At 39.2% G+C, this 22,276-nt stretch overlaps 2 protein-coding genes and 1 long non-coding RNA gene across 10 annotated transcripts in view; 2 read left to right on the forward strand and 1 right to left on the reverse strand.

The window, feature by feature from the left end:
- Nucleotides 1-19,357, forward strand: Rpe (ribulose-5-phosphate-3-epimerase). Of its 5 annotated transcripts, none has more exons than XM_029569937.1 (7): nt 1-202; nt 784-803; nt 6,502-6,581; nt 14,061-14,200; nt 14,530-14,664; nt 15,184-15,270; nt 17,476-17,598. In XM_029569937.1, the coding sequence occupies exons 1-7, from the start codon at nt 92-94 to the stop codon at nt 17,596-17,598; spliced, it is 696 nt and encodes a 231-aa protein (XP_029425797.1). In that variant the 5' UTR covers nt 1-91. The 5 variants fall into 5 exon arrangements, with proteins under 5 accessions (XP_029425797.1, XP_008844464.1, XP_008844462.1 ...); XM_008846242.3 differs by having other exon boundaries at nt 5-213; nt 784-815; XM_008846243.3 differs by having other exon boundaries at nt 92-202; nt 784-815; nt 17,476-19,357.
- The window catches only part of Kansl1l (KAT8 regulatory NSL complex subunit 1 like), a 179,143-nt gene continuing 175,651 nt past the window's right edge, over nt 18,785-22,276 (reverse strand). For all 4 annotated transcript variants that reach the window (XM_029569936.1, XM_017801379.2, XM_017801380.2 and 1 more), the window contains 2 exons: nt 21,627-21,795; nt 18,785-20,846 (listed from right to left, as the gene is read on the reverse strand). In XM_029569936.1, the coding sequence (XP_029425796.1) occupies nt 20,616-20,846; nt 21,627-21,795 (400 nt within the window). In that variant the 3' untranslated portion in view covers nt 18,785-20,615. The remainder of the gene's footprint in view (nt 20,847-21,626; nt 21,796-22,276) is intronic.
- Nucleotides 20,754-22,276, forward strand: part of LOC103744460 — a 15,706-nt gene continuing 14,183 nt past the window's right edge. The window contains exon 1 of the long non-coding RNA XR_607707.3: nt 20,754-20,867. This is a non-coding gene — a long non-coding RNA (uncharacterized LOC103744460). The remainder of the gene's footprint in view (nt 20,868-22,276) is intronic.

Raw genomic sequence — 22,276 nt, forward strand, 5'->3', positions numbered from 1 at the left:
GAGGGGGCGGAGCCCTTGCTGCGCGCCCAATCGGGGCGCCGCCTTGGCCGCTCGGGCTCTCGTGGGCTCATCGGTCTGGGGAACCGGCACCATGGCGTCGGGCTGCAAGATCGGTCCGTCCATCCTCAACAGCGACCTGGCCAACCTGGGGGCCGAGTGCCTGCGCATGCTGGACTCGGGGGCCGACTACCTGCACCTGGATGTAATGGACGGGTAACTCCGCGGGGCTCGGGCGGGCTGGCAGCGCGTGTCCCGCTGCTGCAGCGCAGCGAGTGCCTCTGAGACCGACGGCTTTGCCGGACGCGGGGCGGGGCGGGGGCGGGAGCCTGGGCCCTGGCTGGAGCCACGCGGCTGCCGGAGGTTCTCTGTCCTCAGGCCTCCCGGACCCCGTAACGTCGGTGTTAGGGTCCGGAGACCACCTTCCGTCTCCTGTAAGCGCAGGGCCCCCAGGAGACAGGCTCGACTTGGCCAAACTCAGATAACTAGTTCGTGGCAAAACCGGGGAGACAAACTTGCCGGCTGTCGATGATGAGCTTGGCAGCTGGAGAGTGATTTCTGAATCCGATTACTTGCTGAGTTGTCTTGGACAAGTCCCTTCCCCTCACTGAGCTTCAGTTTCAGTGTTAGGAAAATGGAAGTACTGGTAATCATAGAACGCTTCGACATCTTTGGAGAAGCAAAGTTTACATACAGTCAGTGCCTGACATACAAGTAATGGATTCTCTACGATTGTTAGTTGTATCGTTATTCGAATTCTGATTTTCCTGTCTATTTTCTCTTCAGGCACCCTGCTCTTCAGGGAGGTCAGTTTTTTTGTAAGTAATTTTTAAGCACTGTAGTTATAGCTTTTAATGCTCCGAATCAGGATACAAGTTTCCTACGTTGGTTATAGACTGAGTTAAAAAAAAACAAACAAACAAAAAAAAAACTAAACAGTAAGACTTACTCAAGGTTATAGAACATTGTGACGGACTTGGGACTTGAATCTTATTGGCTTTGCTAAGCATACCTCACTGATACCTCTGCATAGAAATATAAAAGCCGTTTTACCTTGGGTTGGGATAGGAAAATAAATTTATTTTAAACAAAATCTACCCCTCAGTCACTTTGGCAAATTTGTGTTATTTACAAGAGATTAATTAGGATTTTTCTTAGGGGGCGGTGGAGTGGGAGGTTGCTCTTTGTTTTTGAGCCATCTGTAAATCAGGCTCACATCTAACTCAATCTCGCCTTGACCTCCCAGTTGCCGGGATTACAGGCATGTGCCACCACACTCAAATACACTGTTACTTTTTAATGCCACTCGCTTCTCTATAGGAATTTTGTTTTTTGCTCTTTGTGGTTAATCTGTTGTTTCTCTTGCCAGTTTTTCTGGGAGGTCTTTGACTTTCAGAGGTAGTTTACTAATTAGAATGTGGACCATAGATGGTGCCCATGTTTTCAGTGCCTGAGAAAACCTAGGGGCCTCAGTGTGGACCGGGCTGCATGTGCACAGAGGTGTCTGTTTGACCCAGAAAGCAGTTTGGTGTTAACTAAGTCATGGGTGGGTAAATGAAGGGGCAGAGAAAATGTGTTTCAGTTTGCTGGTAGGAACATTGGTGGCCGCTAGTAGCCAAACTTCTAGGCACTTCACTGTTTCTGTTTTCCTACTTTTTGTAGATTAATTGATGGTTTTTTTGAGGTCTGTGTGGTCACCAGCATTTGTTACAAATAGCTAAGAAATGATAGGCCAGATTTAGAAACAATGTAACATCTGGGTTTCCTCAAAAATGCTTTCTGTATCCTGGACTGACAGAATTCTTAAGACATTTTCTGTCCTCAAAGAGCAGCTAATTATTTATATTTGTATTATTTCACATCTCTCGCACTATACTGTATGCTTCCTGGGGGCAAGATATCCTCTGTCTCTCTCACCTTGGTATTCTTTGGAGTAAAACTCCTGTTGTTCAGCCAAGTTATCATTGCTTAATTATAATAGGAAGAATCTCTTAGGAATCACTTTTGCCCTCTCCCAGCCCTAAGGCGGACTGTAAGCTTAGTAAATAAGATAAACATTTTTTTGTTGTTCTTTTTGTTTTTTCCTCTTTTGCAGGAGGCTCTGATTTGTAAAACCTAAACTCTTCATGTGTAGTTTTCAAACTCACCTACTTTTTGAAGTAAAAGCTGTTTCCATTCACCATTTGCAAAAGAGGAAACCAGTTTAGGAAGGCACAGCCTCTTTCCCAGTATCTGTCAGAGAACTTGTCTGAGCTGTTACAATGCCCCTTAGCTATCTGCTACAGTGTCTCCAGGCCAGCAGTGTGAAAGCACTAGCCAGTACCTCTCTTCCCATGCCCTTTTCATAAATCTTCTCTAATATTACACTTTGGGCTTCTCATTGTTTTAGGACCCCCCCCCTTCTCCACCTATGCCCCCATTTTTCTCTCCTGATTAAAACTGAATTTATCTCCAAAGTTGGCAGCTAGTTTGGGAAATACTGGAAGGTGGGGCACAAGTTTGGTTAGAAAAACATGCTGAGAAAAAACAGAAAATAATGAAAGGATGGTGGCTGGAGTGTGTTGATCCCACCCTTGGGAAGAGAGCAAAGAGCTATGTCTAAGTTAATTACCCAGAAATGCTACATTTCTGAGTTCTAGCATTGGGGGCGGGGAGACACACCAAAGATTTGCCAGCCCATCAGGCAAAGGCATGATGGGCCAGAGCTGAGTAAGACACGCACCTTAGTCAGTTGTTCATTTGTGTGCTGTGTTTCACTTATCTCCTTGTAAACCGCACCCCCCCCTTTTTTGAGATAAGATTTCCTCTTGCCTCTGCCTCCTGGGTCCTGGGATTAAAGTCATGTGCCCCCATGCTGGGGTCCCACCTCTTCATCCCATCTTTATCTGTTCAGTTTTGCTCCTTAATGCTGTCTGCCACCACCCACGACTAGTGAGCTTGTGGTTCCTGATGCACAGGAAGATTATTTGCCTTTGGTGTATTTTATACCAACCTTAGTCCTCTTACCATTCTTCCTTGCTTGTTATATCTGTCTGACGTAGACTGCATTTCATATATATTTAAAGTAAGGCTCTGGACTGGTGATGGAACATGATGTGATCAAAGACATACTTCTCTATTACAGCAATTAGAGTTTAATCCTAGCAAGTCACTGGAAGAAAGGAATTCTTGGTCTGTTATGTTTTTTATTTCAAGCTTTGCTCCAAAAGTACATTCAAGTGTGGGAAAGTCAGAATAAGATAATGATGAAGCAAACTTTTCTGATGAAATCTTAGTTCTTTAGAGTGAATTAATCAAATGTTCTCTAGTCCAGTAAGCAATCTCTGGGACATTTGTTAAAAAATTCCAGTTGAGAGGTTTTGGAACCTCAATAGCCTTAATGAAGGGGCTGCGAATCCCTCTGCACCAAGTGTCCTGTAGTTCGTGTTGTCCGGCAAATCCAAGACACCTGGCTTCATTCGTGGGTTTTTGCCCCTTTTGGTTATGGCTTAGCCACAAACAAGCCTTGAGCTTCTTGTGGGAATATTGGTGCATCTTGTTCCTTGAGTGCTTTTAGTGGGCCCAGTGCATTGACTTGATCACCAGGAGCACAAACTGCTCACATAATTTGGGGTCAGTAGTTTTATATATTATCCTTGTTTGTCAATTAAGTAAATTTGTATTTACTTGGTTTTCAGTTACTTAGCCTATGATCATCAACATTTTTTTGTTTTCATGATAAATGAAACCTAAACTGGGGAGAACAAAACTGTTTTCAAAGCCACACAACAAATTAAAAGAACAGGACATGAATTAAAATCTTTTCCTTCCAAAGTTGTAAAACAGTCATTTGGGGCTACTGCCTGCTTATCTGACCCTTGTCTCTAGTTTAGTAACATCAGCATGTTATCTGACTCTGATAGTGACTGCTCTTAGGTAAGTGATAGAATAATCTTCTAAATACTGAAATTTTAATCTCTAAGAATCAGTGGGTTAGCGAACATGTCCAGCAGTCCACCTGTTCATCCTGCTAGTTTTATCACTGATCTCATCCAGTTGTTTTCAGATTTTCAAGTTTTAAGATATAGTATTTAGAATTCGTACCTAGGCTGTAGACAAGTCTTTAGGAACATGTTTTTTGCCTGTCATCTAAACGTAAACCTTTGCCATGGTTTATTCTCTTTCAGTCCCCCCTTGTGTCTAAGCTTCGACAGAGCCTCGTACTTCCGCCATCTTTGTCATTTCAGTCAGTCCTTACTACGCATCATCACCCTTGCCTTCTTGAAGTTTTTTGCCAGGCCATCTTCCTGCTTTATTGTTTGTTACTTATTACCTGGCTTCTTGCCTTGAAATCTCACTTCACTTAACAGCGCAGTGAAGTCCACAAATCTGAGTGTAGCATTGTATGCCTTCCTTTGATGGAACCCACCCCTGCTTCTTCACTCCAGCTTGTCAACACCCTTCCCCACTATGGCTCAAACTTGCTCATTTCTGCCTTCACCTCGTTTCCAGCTTCATTTCTTTTCCTACAAATTTCATTGTCTCATAAGCACGTTGATCATTGTAGAATGTTACACAGTGCTTGCTCTGATCTTAATCTTGCTGCTGTCTCACATTTTTGTGCACATTATTGTTTGATTTTTTTCTCAGATTCCAGATTTCAGGAGCACAGCACTCTATTTCTTACTGATTTGATAACTCATTGTGAGCCCTTCCATGCATTCATTCTGTGATTTCATCTTGTCTTGTGACTCCTGAAGGGCTTTTATCAGCTGACAGGTAAAGTGAGAGCGGGAGAGGGATACAGGTTGAGTGTTCCTCATCCAAAATGCTTGGGACCAAAATTGTTTCAGCTTTTGAATTTTATTTTGGATTTGGGAATATTTGTATTTGTCTGATGAGTTACTTTGGAGATGAGCCCCAGATCTAAGATGAAATTCCTTTATTTTGTGTATTCTTGCATTTCCTGAAAGATTTTATAGTGTCTTCTTTTTAATTGCAGGTGGGATTTCTGTGTAGCCTTGAATGACCTTGAACCCCTGATCCTCCAGCTTTACTTGTCAGGTGCAAGATTATTGTGTGCACCACCACACCCAGTTTAAGCACTCTTAACAGTGTACCTACAACGTGTCACATGATGAATGCAGTTTGCCTTTTGTGGCATCATATTGGTGCTGAAAAAGTCCTGATTTTTAATACCAGATTTGGACTGCTCAGCCTGTGCCCTTGATGTTCTGGACTCTGGTGGCATACAGGCATTGAGAATTATCACCAAGGACTGACTTGGACGTAAAGGCAGCTGGGAAATGTAGTCCTTGGCTTCGATGGTTTCCCACTGATAACAGTCCTGAAACAATGGAGTGGTGGGGGTGGCGGGGTGTGGGATTCTGGTTAGTTGTTGACCTGAATCACCTCTCACAAGTGATATTGTAAACTCTTAGCCTATTTATTTATAAAACACAGTGCCTGAGGCTGGAGAAGCTTAGCAGTTGATAACACTGGCTCCCTTGCAGAAGACCTGCATACAGTTCCCAGCACTCACTTGATGCCTAGCAGCAGTCCATAACTGTAGTTACAGGGGATCTGACACCCACCTTCTTCCATCCTTCATGGGCATCATACACGGGGCTACACTTATATATATGAAGACAGTATACTCATACACATAAAATAAAAATAAATCCATTAAAAAAAAAAACCCACAGTACCTGTTGCACAGCACAGTGTGTACATGTCTACATGTGGGAGGTTTTTTTGTTTGTTGGTTTTGTTTCTTTTTTTTCTGGTCATCATTAAATATTTAAGTGAGCAAGTGGCACAACAGGAAGATGAACTAAGGAGGTTAAAGGTTAAGTATTTAAGTATGTGAGGGCTTTTACCAGGTCGATTTAACTTGAGTTTTACTCTGCAGATTATTAGCTGGCTGACTGAAGGATGTCAGGTGCCCCCTTTCACATGGAATATAACTAGTATCTATCTGATTGAGTGTGAAGAAAGGCACGTTGCCTGGCATGCCCTAAGCCCTCAGTACACTATGGTTCCCCAGGATAAACATCATTTTTTAAAAAAAAACTGGTTATTGTTTAAAAAGCTTAAATACACTGTCATTTGGTATTCTGTGATTAAAATGAATTAGAAGTTCCCTGTGACAAGCTAGGATTCAGGACGCCTGTGTTAGCATCCTTATCTCTACTAACAAGTGAGTCACTTGTGCACATCACACAGTTTTTTTGCCATCTTTCCATTTCTGTTTATTATGGGTTATGGATTATAAATTTGTCATTATGAAGATGTGTGACAATACACATGTGCTTAATGTTACACTGCTACTGCTTTGTAAAACTGAAATCGCCCAGTTATTTTTGTTTAATATTGAAAATGTTAAGTATTATGTTGGAAAACATTGTAATCCCAGAAAGAATTCCCTCACCAGAATTCATATTAACAGAAATACAGCATGGAAGTTGAAAATGTTTACAAAGTATGATTTTTATTTTATTTTATTTTATTTTTTTTGTCTTGTAGGCATTTTGTTCCCAACATCACCTTTGGTCACCCTGTGGTAGAAAGCCTCCGAAAGCAGCTGGGGCAGGACCCTTTCTTTGGTAAGTAGGTATTACACCTTTTAAAACTGGATACGTTCTTAAAGTAAAGGAAATGTGACTGGTTGATATTTTTCTTTCTTTTTCTTTTTTCAAGTTTATCTTGCATTTTCTCAGGTTTTCTTGGTGGGGCTTCATTAGCTAATCTTAGTAGTGACCCCAGTTCTTTCCCTCAGGGGCTTGTAAGCCATGATCTTAGAACTTCCTTCAGTCTGAGGTTATCAGACTGTAAGATCCATGAGGGCAGAGACAGAATTCACCTTTTGGTTTTCTTAAAGCTAAGCAGTCAAACATGATTGGGGGCCCAGTGTAATTAGTGATTGAATTTATGAATCAGAAGAATGGTCCAACAGCCAATTTATTTCTTGCAAATTGGAGCTTTCTGAAGATAGGGCCTAAATATGTTTCAGTTCAGTGTCAAAGAAAATAAATACGAAGATTTTTTAACTGGAAGTTATTTCAACTGAGATTCAGTTCACATGTTTTTGCTATTACTAACACTAAGTGAGCAATGTCTCACTTGCCAAATGTCTGTACTTAAGAAATTCTAAAAGTATTCTTATGTAACTTAGAGAATTAAGTAGAATCCCAAGTTTTTGTCAGCATATGATGGACCAGTTTTATGAAGGACTGGCTGTACTGTTCAGCATGGTAGCTCAAAAAGCCATGTGTATCCATTTAGTTTCGCATTAACCACATTGCAAAGCCTCAATAGCCTCATGTGGCTAGTGGCCACTGACTTACACAGTGCAGCCACAAGACATTTCTCCTAGTGCAGAAAGTTTTGGATAGAGCCTGTAGCAAGCATGTCCAGCTTTTTGACGTTGGAACATGATGTCATCTACAAAGTTCACACTTGAGAACCACACAATTGAGTTACAAAAATCAAATCACACACAAAAATTTCATGGTATTTTAAGTGAATTTACAGTTTCATGTTGGGCTCCATTTATAGCTATCCTCCACCTTATTTAGGTTACTGGCTGGACATACCTGCTCGAGTATCTGTCCACTGGAGCAGACCAAAGAAGCTGTGCAGTATTATAGTTTGTGGCATGTATGTGGCATGAGCCAAGAATAGTTCACCAACATAGACATCATTTTGAAATTTCAAATAGTGGATTATAATCCTGGTTATGTTAAAAATTTGTTTTGGAAAAGAGTTTTCCAAAGTAACTTCTTTAATCAGCTTGTATAATGCTATGACTTTTTAAAATTTACTTTGTTCTTATAAGAAGTAATAAAATAAATTATATTTTTCCCCCAGTACAGTAGGTATACAGTTCTTTGCTCTGTCTTTATGTTTTTATTATTATTTTTTCCTTTTCCTTTTACTCCTCGTCTCACGTTTTACTGTTTTCTGTATCTGCTGTTAGAGTCTTTGCTCCTTATACCCTGCTACCACTGCTACGTGTAGTCTGTTTCTTTCTGAATTTAGTTGTTTTTTTTGATAAATTTACTAATTAATCTTTTAAGAATTAGGTCCAAATTAAAGGTGAATATTCTATAAATTTTAATGACTGAGTTTTGTGAACTTTGTTTTTTACAGTTTTTTTAAAATATTTTATTTATTGTTTTTATTTTATGTGAATGAGTATATGCCAGCTTTAATGCCCACAGATCAGAAGAGGGCGTAAGATCCCCTGAAACTGGAGTTATAGACGTTGTTGAATGCTGCCATGTGAGTGCTGGGAATTGAACCCTGGTCCTCTGCAAGAGCAGCCAGTACTCTTAACTGCTGAGCCATCTCTCCAACCCCATTGTTTTTTTTTAGTTCAGAAGTATTTTTGTTGTTATTTATTCTTGGTTCTTGGTTATTGAATGATTGATGTTTGAATGTATTTTAGGAAGTGGATGATATGTCATATGTATAACTTGTTAAATCTTTCTTTTTTGTTGGTATTGGAAATTGAACCCAGGGCCTCACACATGCTGCACACTCACTCTCCCACTGTACTGTATTCCCAGCCATTTTACTTTTATTTTTAAATATTTTTTAAGCTTTTTATTTTTATTTTATGTGTATGAGTGTTATGCCAGCATGTTTTGCAATGCCAGAGGAGGCCAAAAGAAGGCGTTAGATCCCCTGGAACTGGAGTCCCGGGCAGTTGTCAGCTGCCATGTGGGTGCTGGGATTCAAACCTGGGTCTTCTGCAAGAGCAGCCAGTGCTCTTAACTGCTGAGTCATCTCTTCAGCCCCTTATTTTTAAATCCTAAAAAAAATGTTTTTAATCTTTGTGAGTATGGGTGTGCATGTGACAAAGCACAGGTGTGGAGGTCAGAAGACAACTTTTGGGTGCCCCTTCTCCCCTTCCACCTGCTGGAAGGAAGGTCTGTCTGGTTTCTGCTTCCTGGCTGCTTTATTTATCTATCTCCTGTTTTGCCATAGGAGTACTAGAATGACAGGTGTGCAGTACTCTATCTGGCTGTTTACATGGCTTCCAAGGATCTGACTCAGGTTGTCAGGTGTACATAGCTAGCACCTTTATCCACTGAGTCATTTCTCTGGCTCTACTTTAACACAGGCTCTTTCTGAATACCTCAGGCTGACTTAGAACTCATTCTTAGAACTCAGGCTGACCTTGAACTTGAAATCCTCCTGCTTCAGCCTCCAGAGAAACTTCTATTACAGGCCTGCATGAGCAGGGGCTCTGCTGCTTCTAAAACTCTTAGTATTGAGCAGAAAAAAAGTCTTAAGAAATAAAGTAATAAGAAAAGTCTGTACTTACTATTTAAGGGAGTGGTCTTCAAGAGCCCATATAAATCCATTTTAGATACTCTGTCAAAACCATTTTCTTTTTGTTTTTAAAGATTTACTTACCTTTTTTTTGATGTATGTTTTACCTACGTATATATGTGTACCATGTGTGTGCCTGGTACCTGCAGAGGCCAGGAAAGAGTGTCAGATCCCCTGAAACTGGAGTTAGTGATGATTGAGAGCCTCCATGTGGATGTTGAGAACAAAGTCCTCTGTAAGAGCTACAAGTACTCTTAACTGCTGAGCCATATCTCCAGGCTCTCAAAACCATTTTCATAATACTAAAACTGTATTTACTGTTTTCCATACTGATGTTGCAAGAGCAATAGTTCGTTGGCGTCATGACCAAATCAATGGTGCAGTGGCGTTGAACTCTACCAGTAGTACTATGCTTCCTTGCTGTGTGTTTGTAGTGTGCACTTTGGTGAAGTGGAATATAGATTACTGATTTTAATAAAGTGGTCTCTATTTTTGGCCTTTTTAATTATTTTTTTTTTATGTGTATGAGTATATTGCCTGCATGTATGCAAGTGCACCTGTGTTGTGCAGTGCTGCGGAGGTCAGAAGAGGGCTTTGGATTTCCCTGGAACTGGAGTTAAGGATGGTTTGTAGCCACCGTGAGGGTGCTGGGAATTGAACGTGGGTCCTCTGCAAGAGCAGTCAGTGCTCTTAACCGCTGAGCCATCTCTCCAGCCCTTTTTTGGTCTTTTTTAGACAGGGTCTTCCTGTAGCCCCAGCTGGCCCGGAACTCACTATGTAGACCAGGCTGGCCTTGAACTCACAGAGATCTGCCTGCCTCTGCCTCCCAAGTGAGGGATTAAAGGCCTGCGCCACCATGCCAGCTATAATAAATTAGTCTTTGAGCATTTTGTTTATGTGGCAGTAGGAAGTAGAATGCACTTGCATGTGGTCCTTTTCTCAGGTAAAATAAGTTGTATCATAGTTTGAGTTACAATCTGAACTAGCTGTTTGTTTCAAGCATCATTTTCCTCTTGAAAGAAAACTGAAAAACTGTTTTTTTTAATCATGACTTTTTACCCAAAAATGTTTTTATTATATTTTGGTCACCTTCAGACCCCCTCCCCTGACTTTTTGTTTTTTAATTAACAAGTGAACTTCAAGGAAAATGCCTTGTCAATGTTTGTTGCCATGGAGCCTGTAAGATTTCTGTACAACACTTACGTCTTAGGAGCTTGGTGGCATCCTCATGCAGATGTTTCTCAGCCTATCACAGGGTTATGCTCCTGTAAGTATTTCATAGACTGTCGGGTGTGGTGGTGCACGCCTGTAGTCCCAGCACTTCGGAGGGACACTCAGGCGGATCTCTGTGAGTTCAAGGCCGGCCTGGTGTATATAGTGAGGTCCAGACCAGCTGAGGCTACCTGGAGGAGACCCTGTCTAAAAAAAAAAAAAATTCATAGACTAAGAATTACCTGTCAAAAATGTATTTTTACCTCTAAAACATAGTTTAGCCTCTCCTGTCTTAAATGTACTCAGAACACTTACATTAGCCTACAGTAAAAACCGTCTAATCAGGTATATTTTATAATAAAGTGGTGTTTGTCTTATGTAGCTAAGGTTACAGGGAGTATCTGCCTCAAAAAGACAAAAAAAAAAATTCATAGACTTAAGAATTACCTGTCAATTCATTTTTACCATTAAAGCATAATTTAGTCTTTCTTAAATGTGCTCAGGAACACTTACATTAGCCTACAGTAAAAACCATCTAATGAGGTGTATTTTATAATAAAGTGGTGACTGTCTCATGTAATTTATTGGGTACCTTATCTAAGAAATACTACTAATATACTGTATAATAAGGATTTCTTACTTTATATTACTTTTACTTTAGTTTTTAAATTTTGAGATAGGAGCTCATGTAGTCCAGGCTGGTCTTGAACTCCTGATCCTCTGACTCTACCTCTCAAACGCTAGGATTACAGGTGTTCACCACAATGCCTGACATAGAACAGGACTTCTTACAGTTTTTTTCTTTCCCTCACAATCCCTTTTTGCCTAAGGAACTCTTATGCAACCCTGGGTCTGCAGTTATATAAAATGGACAACAAATCAAACATTTGCTGGTAACAAATCATAAATTTATTTTAAAACAACTCTTTGGTATGTGTATTTTTTTTTTCCATTTAACATGGAAGCAAATTTCCATAGTAATAAGATTGGTGTGCTAATTTTTGCACAAAGAATTAAATATTGGCTGAATATTTGGTGCTGAGGACATTGTGCTGGCCAGTTTCATTTGTCAACTTGACACACTTCAGTAGAGAGAACCTCAATTGAGGAATTTCCTCCATGGACTGGCCTGTGGCCATGTCTGTGGGGCATTTTCTCTATTGTTGAATGATGTGGGAAGGGTCCAGCCCACTGTTGGCAGTGCCAGCTCTGGGCAGGTGGGCCTGTGTTGTATAAGAAAGCAGACTGAGCACAGGCCAGAGGAGTGAGCTAGTAAGCATTGTTCCTCCATGGCCTGTGCTTCAGTTCCTGCCCTGACCTCCTTCATTGATGAACTGTGACTTAAGAGCTATAAGATAAAATAAACCCTTTTCTCCCCAAGTTGGTTTTAGTCAGTGTTTTTATCATAGCAATAGAAAGTAACTAGGACAGGCATAGAGCATCCTCAGTGTTTTTCTTACATTTACCAGTGATAAAGTTTAATTTATAAATTAGGTATAGTTAGTGAGAACAAATAGTAATAAACTAGAACAGTTAGGACAATATAATAAAAATTATGTGAATGCAGTCTCTGTCAAATTATGTGACTGTAATCCTTGTGATGAGATGATACTTAAGAAAGCATTAAGGTTTGTCTAATTGCCATCTTCACTCTTGTGCTATGTTGCTGTTGTCAAGTAAAAAATAGGGACCAGTGAGATGACTCAGCCTATGAAAGTGCTTGTTGTGTGAGCTTCACAACCTTAGGTGGATCTCAGGAGTGAAAGAAGGGACTCCTTAAAGTTGTTGGACAAAGGGATTATTCACAGAGCAAGCTGCTGTGAGGTGCTCAGTATAAAACTTAGAGTGTGTTTACTTGTGGAATTTTATGTTTGGTAATTTCACACCACCATTGACTCCAGAAAATCTCAGAAACGAAGCCGCAGGAAGTCAAACTGTAGGTGAAGGGGATTGCTGGAATCTCTATTACCATTTAAAGCATTAACAAGTATTTTGAACTATCTTAGTTTGAATTTCTAATATTAAATATTTGCACATCTAGCCAATATCCACAAAAGAGTGCTGGAATCTGAGTTTTAGCTGTTAATATATGTTCTATTTAATTGTTTTTGTTAGTTTAGAAATACATACTGTAATACTGATTTCATTGTCTCTTTTCTAGAGCTTTATTAGATTTTATAATCTTTGTTAAGTTCTAGAATATTAGTTATTTATTTTTAATATTTTATTTATTATTTTTATTTTGTGTACATGAGTGTATTGCCTGCATGTATATAAGTGCACCCGTGTCTTGCAGTGCCAGTGGAGATCAGAAGAGGTGTTGGCTCCCCTGGAACTGGAGTTATGGATGGTTGTTTGCTGCCATGTGGATGCTGAGGATCAAACCTGGGTCCTCTGCAAGAGCAGTGGGTGCTCTTAACCACTGAGCCATCTCTCCAGCCCCTAGAATTTATTTTTAAAATACAACTTAGCAATGTCAGAAATGTACTTCCTCTTATAAAACAACTCTCCTCACTGCCCACAATAGAATTCTTCCCAGGGTGATTTTTTTGGTCTAGTCTCATTTAAGCTGTCTTCTTATAAAACACTATTAGAACTTTAAGAAGACCATGCCCATGTTCTCCTTACGTATTTATATAAAACAAACATAATTAGGCTCTCAGGCCTCTCTAGTAGCCTGCCTTTCCCTCTAAAATCTTGTATCATTCGGTTCATGGCAGTTTTGCTCTAGCTGCTCCCGCCCGCCTTCTTGGCTTTGTCTTAATTCTCCTTTCACTGTCTACATCTGAAGACACTCACCTCTCCTGTTGGCTGTGCCTTCAGAACACACCTAGAGCCCTCAGTCGCTGCCATTGCCTTTCTTACCTTGGTTTCTGTCCCAGTCGCGCCTTGTTTGGATCTTGTCACTTCACTCAAAGACCTGAGTTTTTCCCCATGTCACTCAGAATTCCCAACAGCCAGCAGAACTCTGCTTTCCTTCCTCGCTGTCTCCTCTCACCTCCTCATTCCTCCTGTATCCCAGCTATGCTGGGGTGATTGCCCAACCTATTTGTGTTTTCTCTACTTATTTTACTGTTTGTCTCACGAAGAAAAGTCATCAGGGTAGTTGAGAAACAACTTGATTTCTAGGACCTAGAGTAACATTCATGGTGCAGAAAGTGCAGGTAATGGTTGCCTGAAAGAACAGATGGAGAGAATTACATCATTTCTGATGAAAGCAAGACTGAACAGGTAGTGTGACTTCTTTAAGCTTTTTAGTGTGGCATTTACTGGACTTAGAACTGTTTCCTGATTTCTTGTCATTACTTTTCATATGCACCAGCTTGTGCTCTTTGTGGAAAAACTTTATTTCATAAGTGAGTTTAACTAAACTTATTTTTGAGAGAGGAAAACTACCTATACCAAAGTAACTGATCATGTTTGTAGTGCAAGAAGCATTTATATTCAAAATGGCAGAAACTAGAGGTTGACTTCAATACCAGGAGCCAGGCATTTCCTTCCCATGATGATCAGGAGCCGCCTTCTCTTCACAGACATGCACATGATGGTGGCGAGGCCAGAGCAGTGGGTAAAGCCTATGGCCGTGGCAGGTGCCAATCAATACACTTTTCATCTCGAGGCGACAGAAAACCCCGGAGCTTTGATTAAAGACATTCGGGAGAATGGGATGAAGGTAAGAAGTCAGTGCTAGGAGTCAGAGCGTGGAAGATTCGTTAGAAAGCAGATGATGGGTAAAGAGGGTGTGAGCAGCTGGGATCCAGCTGTGATGCCGAGTTTAAGTACTACATATTTGCAATATACATTCTTCTAATGTTTTTTGAAAGCTAATACCTTTGGAATCATTCATATTTGGTGGCCACGTCAGGTTAAAGATAACACAAATGCAATAGTCTAAATACTTTAGGTATTCTGTTTTATAAGTTTATATTTTGACTAGGCCTGCTATGCCACAGTAGCACACCAGGGAAAGAACATGATGTAGCAGCTTTGTCTCTGTTACAGGTTGGCCTTGCCATCAAACCTGGAACCACAGTTGAATATTTGGCCCCCTGGGCTAATCAAATCGATATGGCCTTGGTAATGACCGTAGAACCTGGGTTTGGAGGACAGAAATTCATGGAAGATATGATGCCCAAGGTAAAAGAAATATTTAATTTTGGATGAGGCTTTTACTCTTTATGTGTATTATTCAGTAAGCATGTACTGATATATTTGTTGTTGAGACATGTCGTGTTTTGGAGGTGAGGGGACAAGAATGCCCTCCATCACTGAAATACAGTATTATCTGATGCTGTAGGTGAATGTTTTTAAAAACCAAAGCTAATATTTTACCTGTTATTCTTTCAAAAATTATTTTCATAATCTTTAGATCACTTGAGGTTTCATTGAGGTTTGGAAGTTTGTCTTGTTTTCTTGAAGTTACAGTCTTAACAAAGCTATCAAAAATTGAATGTCATTTGCTAAACAAAATTTTATAAAATGTAATGTGTCTTAGTATATTAAAAAGTGATCCCCACTATTTTGTGTTGGTATAGTTAACTTCGTGAGAGGTTTGGAGTTTTAATTGCTGGTCTCAGCTCTCTGATATTTTGTGTGCTTGGCTGTATTCCCCTGCATCTTCTCTTTGGGAGTCACTGTTTCTTCATGTATGTCTAGGTTCACTGGCTGAGGACCCAGTTCCCAACTTTGGATATAGAGGTCGATGGTGGAGTAGGTCCTGACACTGTCCATAAATGTGCAGAGGTGAGATTGCTCCCCAACAGTGACCAGTACAGTTCCCTCCATATGTAATTTACAGGACAGTCTTGTGGCCAAAAAATTTCTCAAGTTGGTTTTCTTGGGATAATATTTTTGTTCAAATGTAGGACTAGGGAAATAAAGAATGAGTTTCAAAGATACATAAATTATTAAATAGCATATTCTGGTCATCAGGGTAATGGTGAAGTAGTGCTTTATACGGAAATATGTTGAGCTAGGCATGATGTCACACACCTTTAATCCCAGCACTCCAGAGGCAGAGGCAGGTGGATCTTTGTGAGATGGAGGCCAGCCTGGTTTACATAGTGAGTTCCAGACCCTCCAGGGCTACAGAGAGACCCTGTCTCAAAAAAACATAAAGAACATCCTGAATATTAGCCCTTTGTAAAACCATTAAGTTTCAAGGCCTAGCAGTGAGAAGTTTTTCTTTAAAAAGATATTTCTGTCTTTAAGGAAAAAAAAAAATATATCAAGAAATTTAACTGACCTAATTATGCTGTTCTTCAGAATTTAAAAATAATTAGCTGTGTTTTTTCTTTGTAAGAAATGACTGACCAGCCGAGGTAATGCACAACTTTAGTTCCAGTACTAGGGAGGCCGAGGCAGGTGGATCTCTGTGAATTCAAGGCCAGCCTGGTCTACATAGCAAGTTTCAGGCCAGCTGGGGCTACAGGGAGCCCCTATCTCAAAAAGACCAAAAAAAAGGGGAAATGACTGACTTTTAACCCTAGCACTCAGGAGGCAAAGCAGGCAGATCTCTGTGATTCAGGATTCAAGACTAGCCAGCCATCCAGCTAGGGCTAATACTGATACCCTGTCCAAAAAAAAAAAAAAAAAAAAAAAAAAAAAAAGGGACTATAACCACTTCTGATGAAACTCCAGGCCTAGTTCCATTTGTAGGGCTAAGTTTGTTTTCTCTAGGTGGCTACCCTTGCTTAGTTTTGCTTCCTGACCTTCATAAGATGGCAGCCCCTCTAGAACTCTGGGTGATTGAATGATTGAAGCCCATCTGCCTTTTATTCAGGAGTGCATGTATCTGCCTTTTCAGGTTCTTCTATAATACCTACACTTTTCTGCTTGGTAAATAGGTACCTGACAAAAGCTAAAATGGAGGACTTTGAAATGAGGTTCAGACTAGCTTGGGGTACATAGTAAGACTTAGCTACAAACAGGGGTTGGGGATTTAGCTCAGTGGTAGAGTGCTTGCCTAGCAAGTGGAAGGCCCTGGGTTCGGTCCTCAGCTCCAAAAAAAAAAAAGACAGCTATAAACAGAAAGGCTGAGCAGTGATAAATATTTATGGAAAAGTAGCTGGTCAGATGATTACTAAGCATGTCGCCTTTTCCCCGGTTGAATTGCTCTCTTTTGAACTCTTCTTTGATATTATGCTATCCCTGCTTAAATTAAAAACCTGTTAAGCAATAACCCTATACATAATAATTTCTGGAAAGAAGTTGTTGGAGATGTGATGCTTTGCCATAAGGTGACTGGGTCTCCCTGGAGAAATTTTCTTCAACTTGTGATTCTCCCAATTCCAGCAGTGAGTCACACAGCAGATTGGGTTTCCCTTCTCAGGTTGAATCCTGTAAATCCTTAGAAGCCCAGAGCTAAATTTGGAGTCACCTTGTTTGAGCTTATAAGGTTTGGGGATCCCCCCATTTCTTTGCTTATACTTTTTAAAATGTCATCTGGAGAATTTTTCCTAAACCACATTAAACCATTCTGCAATACAAAGAAAGCATAAAGATAAATTTTTATATTCTTTCCGACACAGAGTGAGAAGTTACTAATGTTGCCAGTATTCTATGGCAACATTTTCACAATAATTGTCTCTGAACTTTCAGATTATCTAAACAATTGTTTCTTTAATATCTTTGGGTTATTAGTATGAGGGAAAACTTGAATTGAGGACTGGGGACTTTACAACTTCATCTAAATATTAACAAAGGTACTATGTAGCTTAAAGTTAGTTAACCCCAAAGGTCAATGACTATGTAGACATGTAAAATGACTCCATAGCCTTGTTGATAAGCATTTTATCCTTACCTTTGTGAACTACAGTGCCTCAGTTTGCTCACCTCAAAGCAGCCTCTGGAAAGTGCTGGCAGAGGCAAGGGTGGAGAGTCTAGTCTAGGACTTGTGTTTATTCGGTTCTGCTTTCACTGTGTAACCTAAGTGTGTGCTTCTTCCAGGCAGGAGCTAACATGATTGTGTCTGGCAGTGCCATTATGAGGAGTGACGACCCCAGAGCTGTGATCAACTTACTGAGAAACGTTTGCTCAGAAGCTGCTCAGAAACGTTCTCTTGATCGATGAAACAACAAGGATCCAAGGATTTCTGCTTGTGAAGCCTTTTTCACTGGAAGAGAGGAATATTGACTACCAAATCGTATTGTATTTGAGGCAGTACTGCTTTTCTGAGCAAATCCAGTCATTAAAATCTATTGTGCAGGATGTTTAAGAGGTTAGAAATTGGTGTGTATAACTACCTTTTTAGTGAAGCAATTTATAGATTAATGTGATGAAATAATCTGTTTATACTGGGAGAATGATTTTTGTAAAGAAGGAAAATATGACCCTGTTAAGGTTAAAAACAAAAATGTGTCTTACTGAGGAGGAAAATTAGCTACTATGAAAACCTTTTTTCCCTGCATTTTTTAAAAAGAATGTTCTGTTGTTTCCCAGCTTTACCCCTAAAGCAGATGGCATCCTTATTCTTCCTGCTTCATGCCATTTGTGATTTGTTTATATGCTCGATCATATGAATGGAATAGAGCTGAAAATAGAAGCTCGGGTGTGGTGGCATGTCAGAGTCTGGCATCTGAAACTTTTTCACTTGCACTTGGCTTATTAGAAGATAAAAACAATGTATGAAGCCCAGGGTTTTTAAAATCCAAGCATAGATTTTTACCAAGATGTTTTGTTTTGTTTTGGGTCAAAGCAGGTGGCTCAGTGATTCCTTCCTGCTCCTGGTTCTTACTCTGAACCACCATTAGGGCTATCAAATAATGCTTTTGTGTTAGCTGTGAGCAGAAAGAAAAAAATGTAGTCTCGGAAGTTCTATAGTGTTCAATATTGACTCTGCCCCTTTCTACCTCTTTGACCATAATAGATCACCCAGTCTGTTTTCACTATTAACTCATATGTTGAATGGAACTGTAACTGCCATTGAGAATTAAGAGGTAATGTGATATTAGAAAGCCTATGGTATTACTAAACTTCTGCTCAACACAAAATGGGTAGTATTATGTCTGTTTTGTGCATTATGAAGCATTCTGGTATAATTTCATTAAGCCCCTACATTCTTCTATAAGTGGGAGAGCAGTTATTTTTGTCCATTATAAGAAATAGAAACTGAAGCTCTGCCCTTGGGCTGGTACCTGGGAAGGGTCCCACACCGAATAGGCCTTCTGGTCTCTTCTACTGCTTTAACTACTAGGACTTCCTCAATTAGAAATAGCTCTTGAGGTTACAAAAAACAAACTTCTTTTACTTGTCTTTATTTTCAGTTTAACTGTACCCTCTAAAGAATTGAGTGTCAAGAACTACTCTGCTAATCTATGGATTTTGACCCCAGGGATACAGATTTTATTCTAAGGAAGAAAGAATAAGCTGAGATGATAGGATACAGAGTTACTCTGTAAGCTAAGTATTTATAACTGTGTTCCCAGTAACCCAGAGACTATGTATCAGCTACTTCACTTTTGAATATGACAAGGAAAAAAAACCAGTGTTGTTAAATTTCTTCAGGCTATATGTTTTGAAAAATAAGGTTAAAAAAATAAGAACACTGACACGTTCTCATGGAATAGAACTTGTTTGGGCTTCTTCCTGCCCTACAAGGTAGAAGTTTATTAATACTTGTTTTTATTTTAGCTTAAGAAAGATTGGTTTCATGAATAATAGCATTTAATCAAATCACACAATACAAGGCATATAGAAATAACTTTAATTAAAAAATGTAGATTATACTATTAGACATGACAAAGATTTGAATTTATTTGCTGGGGCAACTTGTGTTTTTCTGGCTTTTGTTTTCTTTTTCTTTAAAAATAAATGTACAGTGAAACTATAAGCAACAGTCTGTAAGTATTGAATTTGAATGGTTTTTTTGTTACCCCCTTTAGTGTCCATTCCCACAGACTTTAGAACTAATGGCCAGGATTTTCAGTAATATGAGTACTACAAATTGAATAACCTTTTTTACATGACAAAGTGATTCATACAAATTATCCTCAATTTTCATATAGGAAAAATGGTATCATAGGTTCCAAAAGAATTTTGCTTATGTGCATTCCTCGGTCAGTAATCGATATTAAAGTCTGACTCTTTGAAAAATCTGAATTCTTAATCTAGGATGCCCATAAGAGCAGACATTTGAATAATGTAAGCTATAGCAAAGGAGGAACGGATTAACTAGAATACAGTAAATTTTCTAGCTGTACAGTAGCTAGAATTACAACCACCTTACAATTTTTATGTTTATACATTTTAAATTGATATCTCCATGAGGTACATAAAGTAGGTTAAAAACTCAAGTTGAATTTTCAAAAAATGTGATCATTTTAAAATGTACCAATATTAAATTCTAAGTTGCTTCTCTTAATTCTATTAGTAATAAACAAAGTAGCCTGTGGTTAGTGCAGGAGATAACAGTGATTTCAAATAAATGAATACTGTGTTATCTGATGTAAGAATTCACGTGAATAACTTGTGTTGGTTAAAGGGTTAAAAAGAAAAAAAAAAAAAAACCTCCCTCTACATAGTCAAAGCTTTTAGGTGTTTTATTAGTGGACACCTGTGCTTGAGGTTTGTTGCAGCTTGCATTGCATAGAGTAGTTCATACATGCATTTTTAAGTGGCATGGATCACTGTTAGCACAGTCTTAAAACTACGTGCAAGTGCGTGCATATGTGTGTGTTTTCTATGTACACATTGGTATATTCTCATATTTCTGAGGCAATTTTAGTGAATTACCATGTGAACAAAAAAAAAATAGTTGTCATTTGAGGCAAGTCAAGTATACATGGGGAGATATCACCTTAAAAATTACCCAGCAATGTGATTTAGCTTCAAATGGCAGCAGTTAATCTTGATGCTTGTGACCTATCTGACAAGCACAAATGACCAGCTTTTCTGTGTAGATGAAAAGCTAGCTACTTCTGTGGTGCAGGAAGGAAAGAGAAACTTCTCTGGCCTGCTTCACAGACAGTATAAGATGGATGCATGCAGCATGTCCTCTTGTTCTGGAACTGTGACCATGGGGTGGAAAATCCAGAAGGGGGTTGTTTTTTTTTCCTGTCTTCCTTTCAGTTTTCTTAACATGTTCCCTGTCACCTATTTCTTTTAACATTAGCAACTCCTATACCAAAGGTTTTATGCTCTTCCATTCCCTCTGACTGCATTTTTGGAGGGTGGCCGTCCTCTGCTGCGCTAGGACAGAAAACTTCACCGTGGAAGGCTGTGTGTGCCCTCTCAGTCTGATCCTTTCTTTCATCCTGGCATAATAAGGCTGTTGTGTCCTCATCCTTCAGTGGAAAAGCTCGTCGTTCCCACCACAAAGACTGAAAGGGGAAACATTTTCAGTTAAGTTTCAACTAACTTGATTTATTTGTTAAGTAATCTGTAAATGTCAATTTTATAATTATTCCTTTAGCACATAAGTACAGATTTTCAGTTCATCTCAACTCAAAATGGAATATACTGAGACTTTACTGACTTATTTCTTCACTTTGCCTTTGCCACAAAGAGAAATGCTGTTACAGACCACTGGTCTTCATTTTCAGCCCAAGTACACCTTAGGAAACTCCTTTTAAAAGTGTTTTTAAATTTGCCCCACTGAATTTCTATCTCTTTATTATTACAGATATACATTGGTTTTTCCTGCCTGATTTTTGTACAACTTGCTTATTAATTTCTGTTATCACTCCATTCGAGATCTAGCTCTTTTTCAACAGCTTTTATGACGAAAGATGCATAAACTTTATGTGGTGCTAGAATATATTATCCTAAAGTAGGAACTGGATTTATGGGGAGACAAGTAAAAACCCTACGTAAGAGGAGGAAAAGAAATAGAAGTAGCACCTACTGTGGACCAGGTGCAGTGCTCCACTAATCAGATTTGTATTTTAATGAAACTGATAGAATCCCCATTCCCTAACAAATTATAGATGGAAGGTGGTACTGACATCAGGAGCTAGAGTGTTGGAATACAGATGTTACCGAACATACTAGACTGAATTTGGGATGTAATGATGAAACAATTTGCAACGAGCAGTTTCTGTACATAAGAAAAATGAAGTTTAAAAAGGCAGTTAAAGTTTAATCATATAACTTGGGCTTACCTTGACTTCTTGACTTTCATTTAAAGAAAGTGAATCCTGTCCACACAGATCATGGCTCTCTGCTGGAAGCTCAAGAGGACTTTGAGCAGCACATTGCTGACCATTATTAAAGTCATTAGCGTGTTCTTTCAAAATCAAATCCTGTCCTTCAGCATTTTTACTGTAAACTCTAGCAAGAAAACAAAGACTTATTTTAACATTCTATGAATACAAGGCATCACAAGTCAAGAGCTCTTCTTTTACTACTTCTCTCCAAAAGACTTCAAAGGGGTCTTCTGATGATCTTCCCAATGTTGTTTTCATATCTCAAGGGTTTAAAAATAGTACTTCATCTTCATTAAATATTTAGTCATTTACAATAGTTGTTTTTCTTATTTGGTTAGACTTGGATTTTGCAAGACATAAAAAAAGGACAATTTTACTTGACCTTTACAATCTTTGAGTCTCAGGGTATTCTATAATCATTTTAATACCATGCATGATGGCCTCAATTCACATTTTTCCCCTGAATCTCTGTGAAGTTTTATCTCTAGGGTGTGAAAAAAGATGTCTCATTTATATTAAGAGAATCCTTTCAACAAGAATTTATAGCATGTTGCTAAAAGTAGACTGAAATGGTTTGCTTTTAGATTTTGGAGAACAGGTTCTCA

Source organism: Nannospalax galili, unplaced genomic scaffold (assembly GCF_000622305.1).
Source record: "Nannospalax galili isolate Female #2095 unplaced genomic scaffold, S.galili_v1.0 scaffold281, whole genome shotgun sequence".
Classification (NCBI taxonomy): Eukaryota; Metazoa; Chordata; class Mammalia; order Rodentia; family Spalacidae; genus Nannospalax; species Nannospalax galili.

Coding starts and splice junctions, on each gene's coding strand:
- Rpe (XM_008846243.3), top strand. CDS start 92: ATGGCGTCGGGCTGCAAGATCGGTCCGTCCATCCTCAACAGCGACCTG. Junction 203..783: donor CCGACTACCTGCACCTGGAT/GTAATGGACGGG, acceptor TTTTCTCTTCAG/GCACCCTGCTCTTCAGGGAG. Junction 15,271..17,475: donor CTGTCCATAAATGTGCAGAG/GTGAGATTGCTC, acceptor TGCTTCTTCCAG/GCAGGAGCTAACATGATTGT.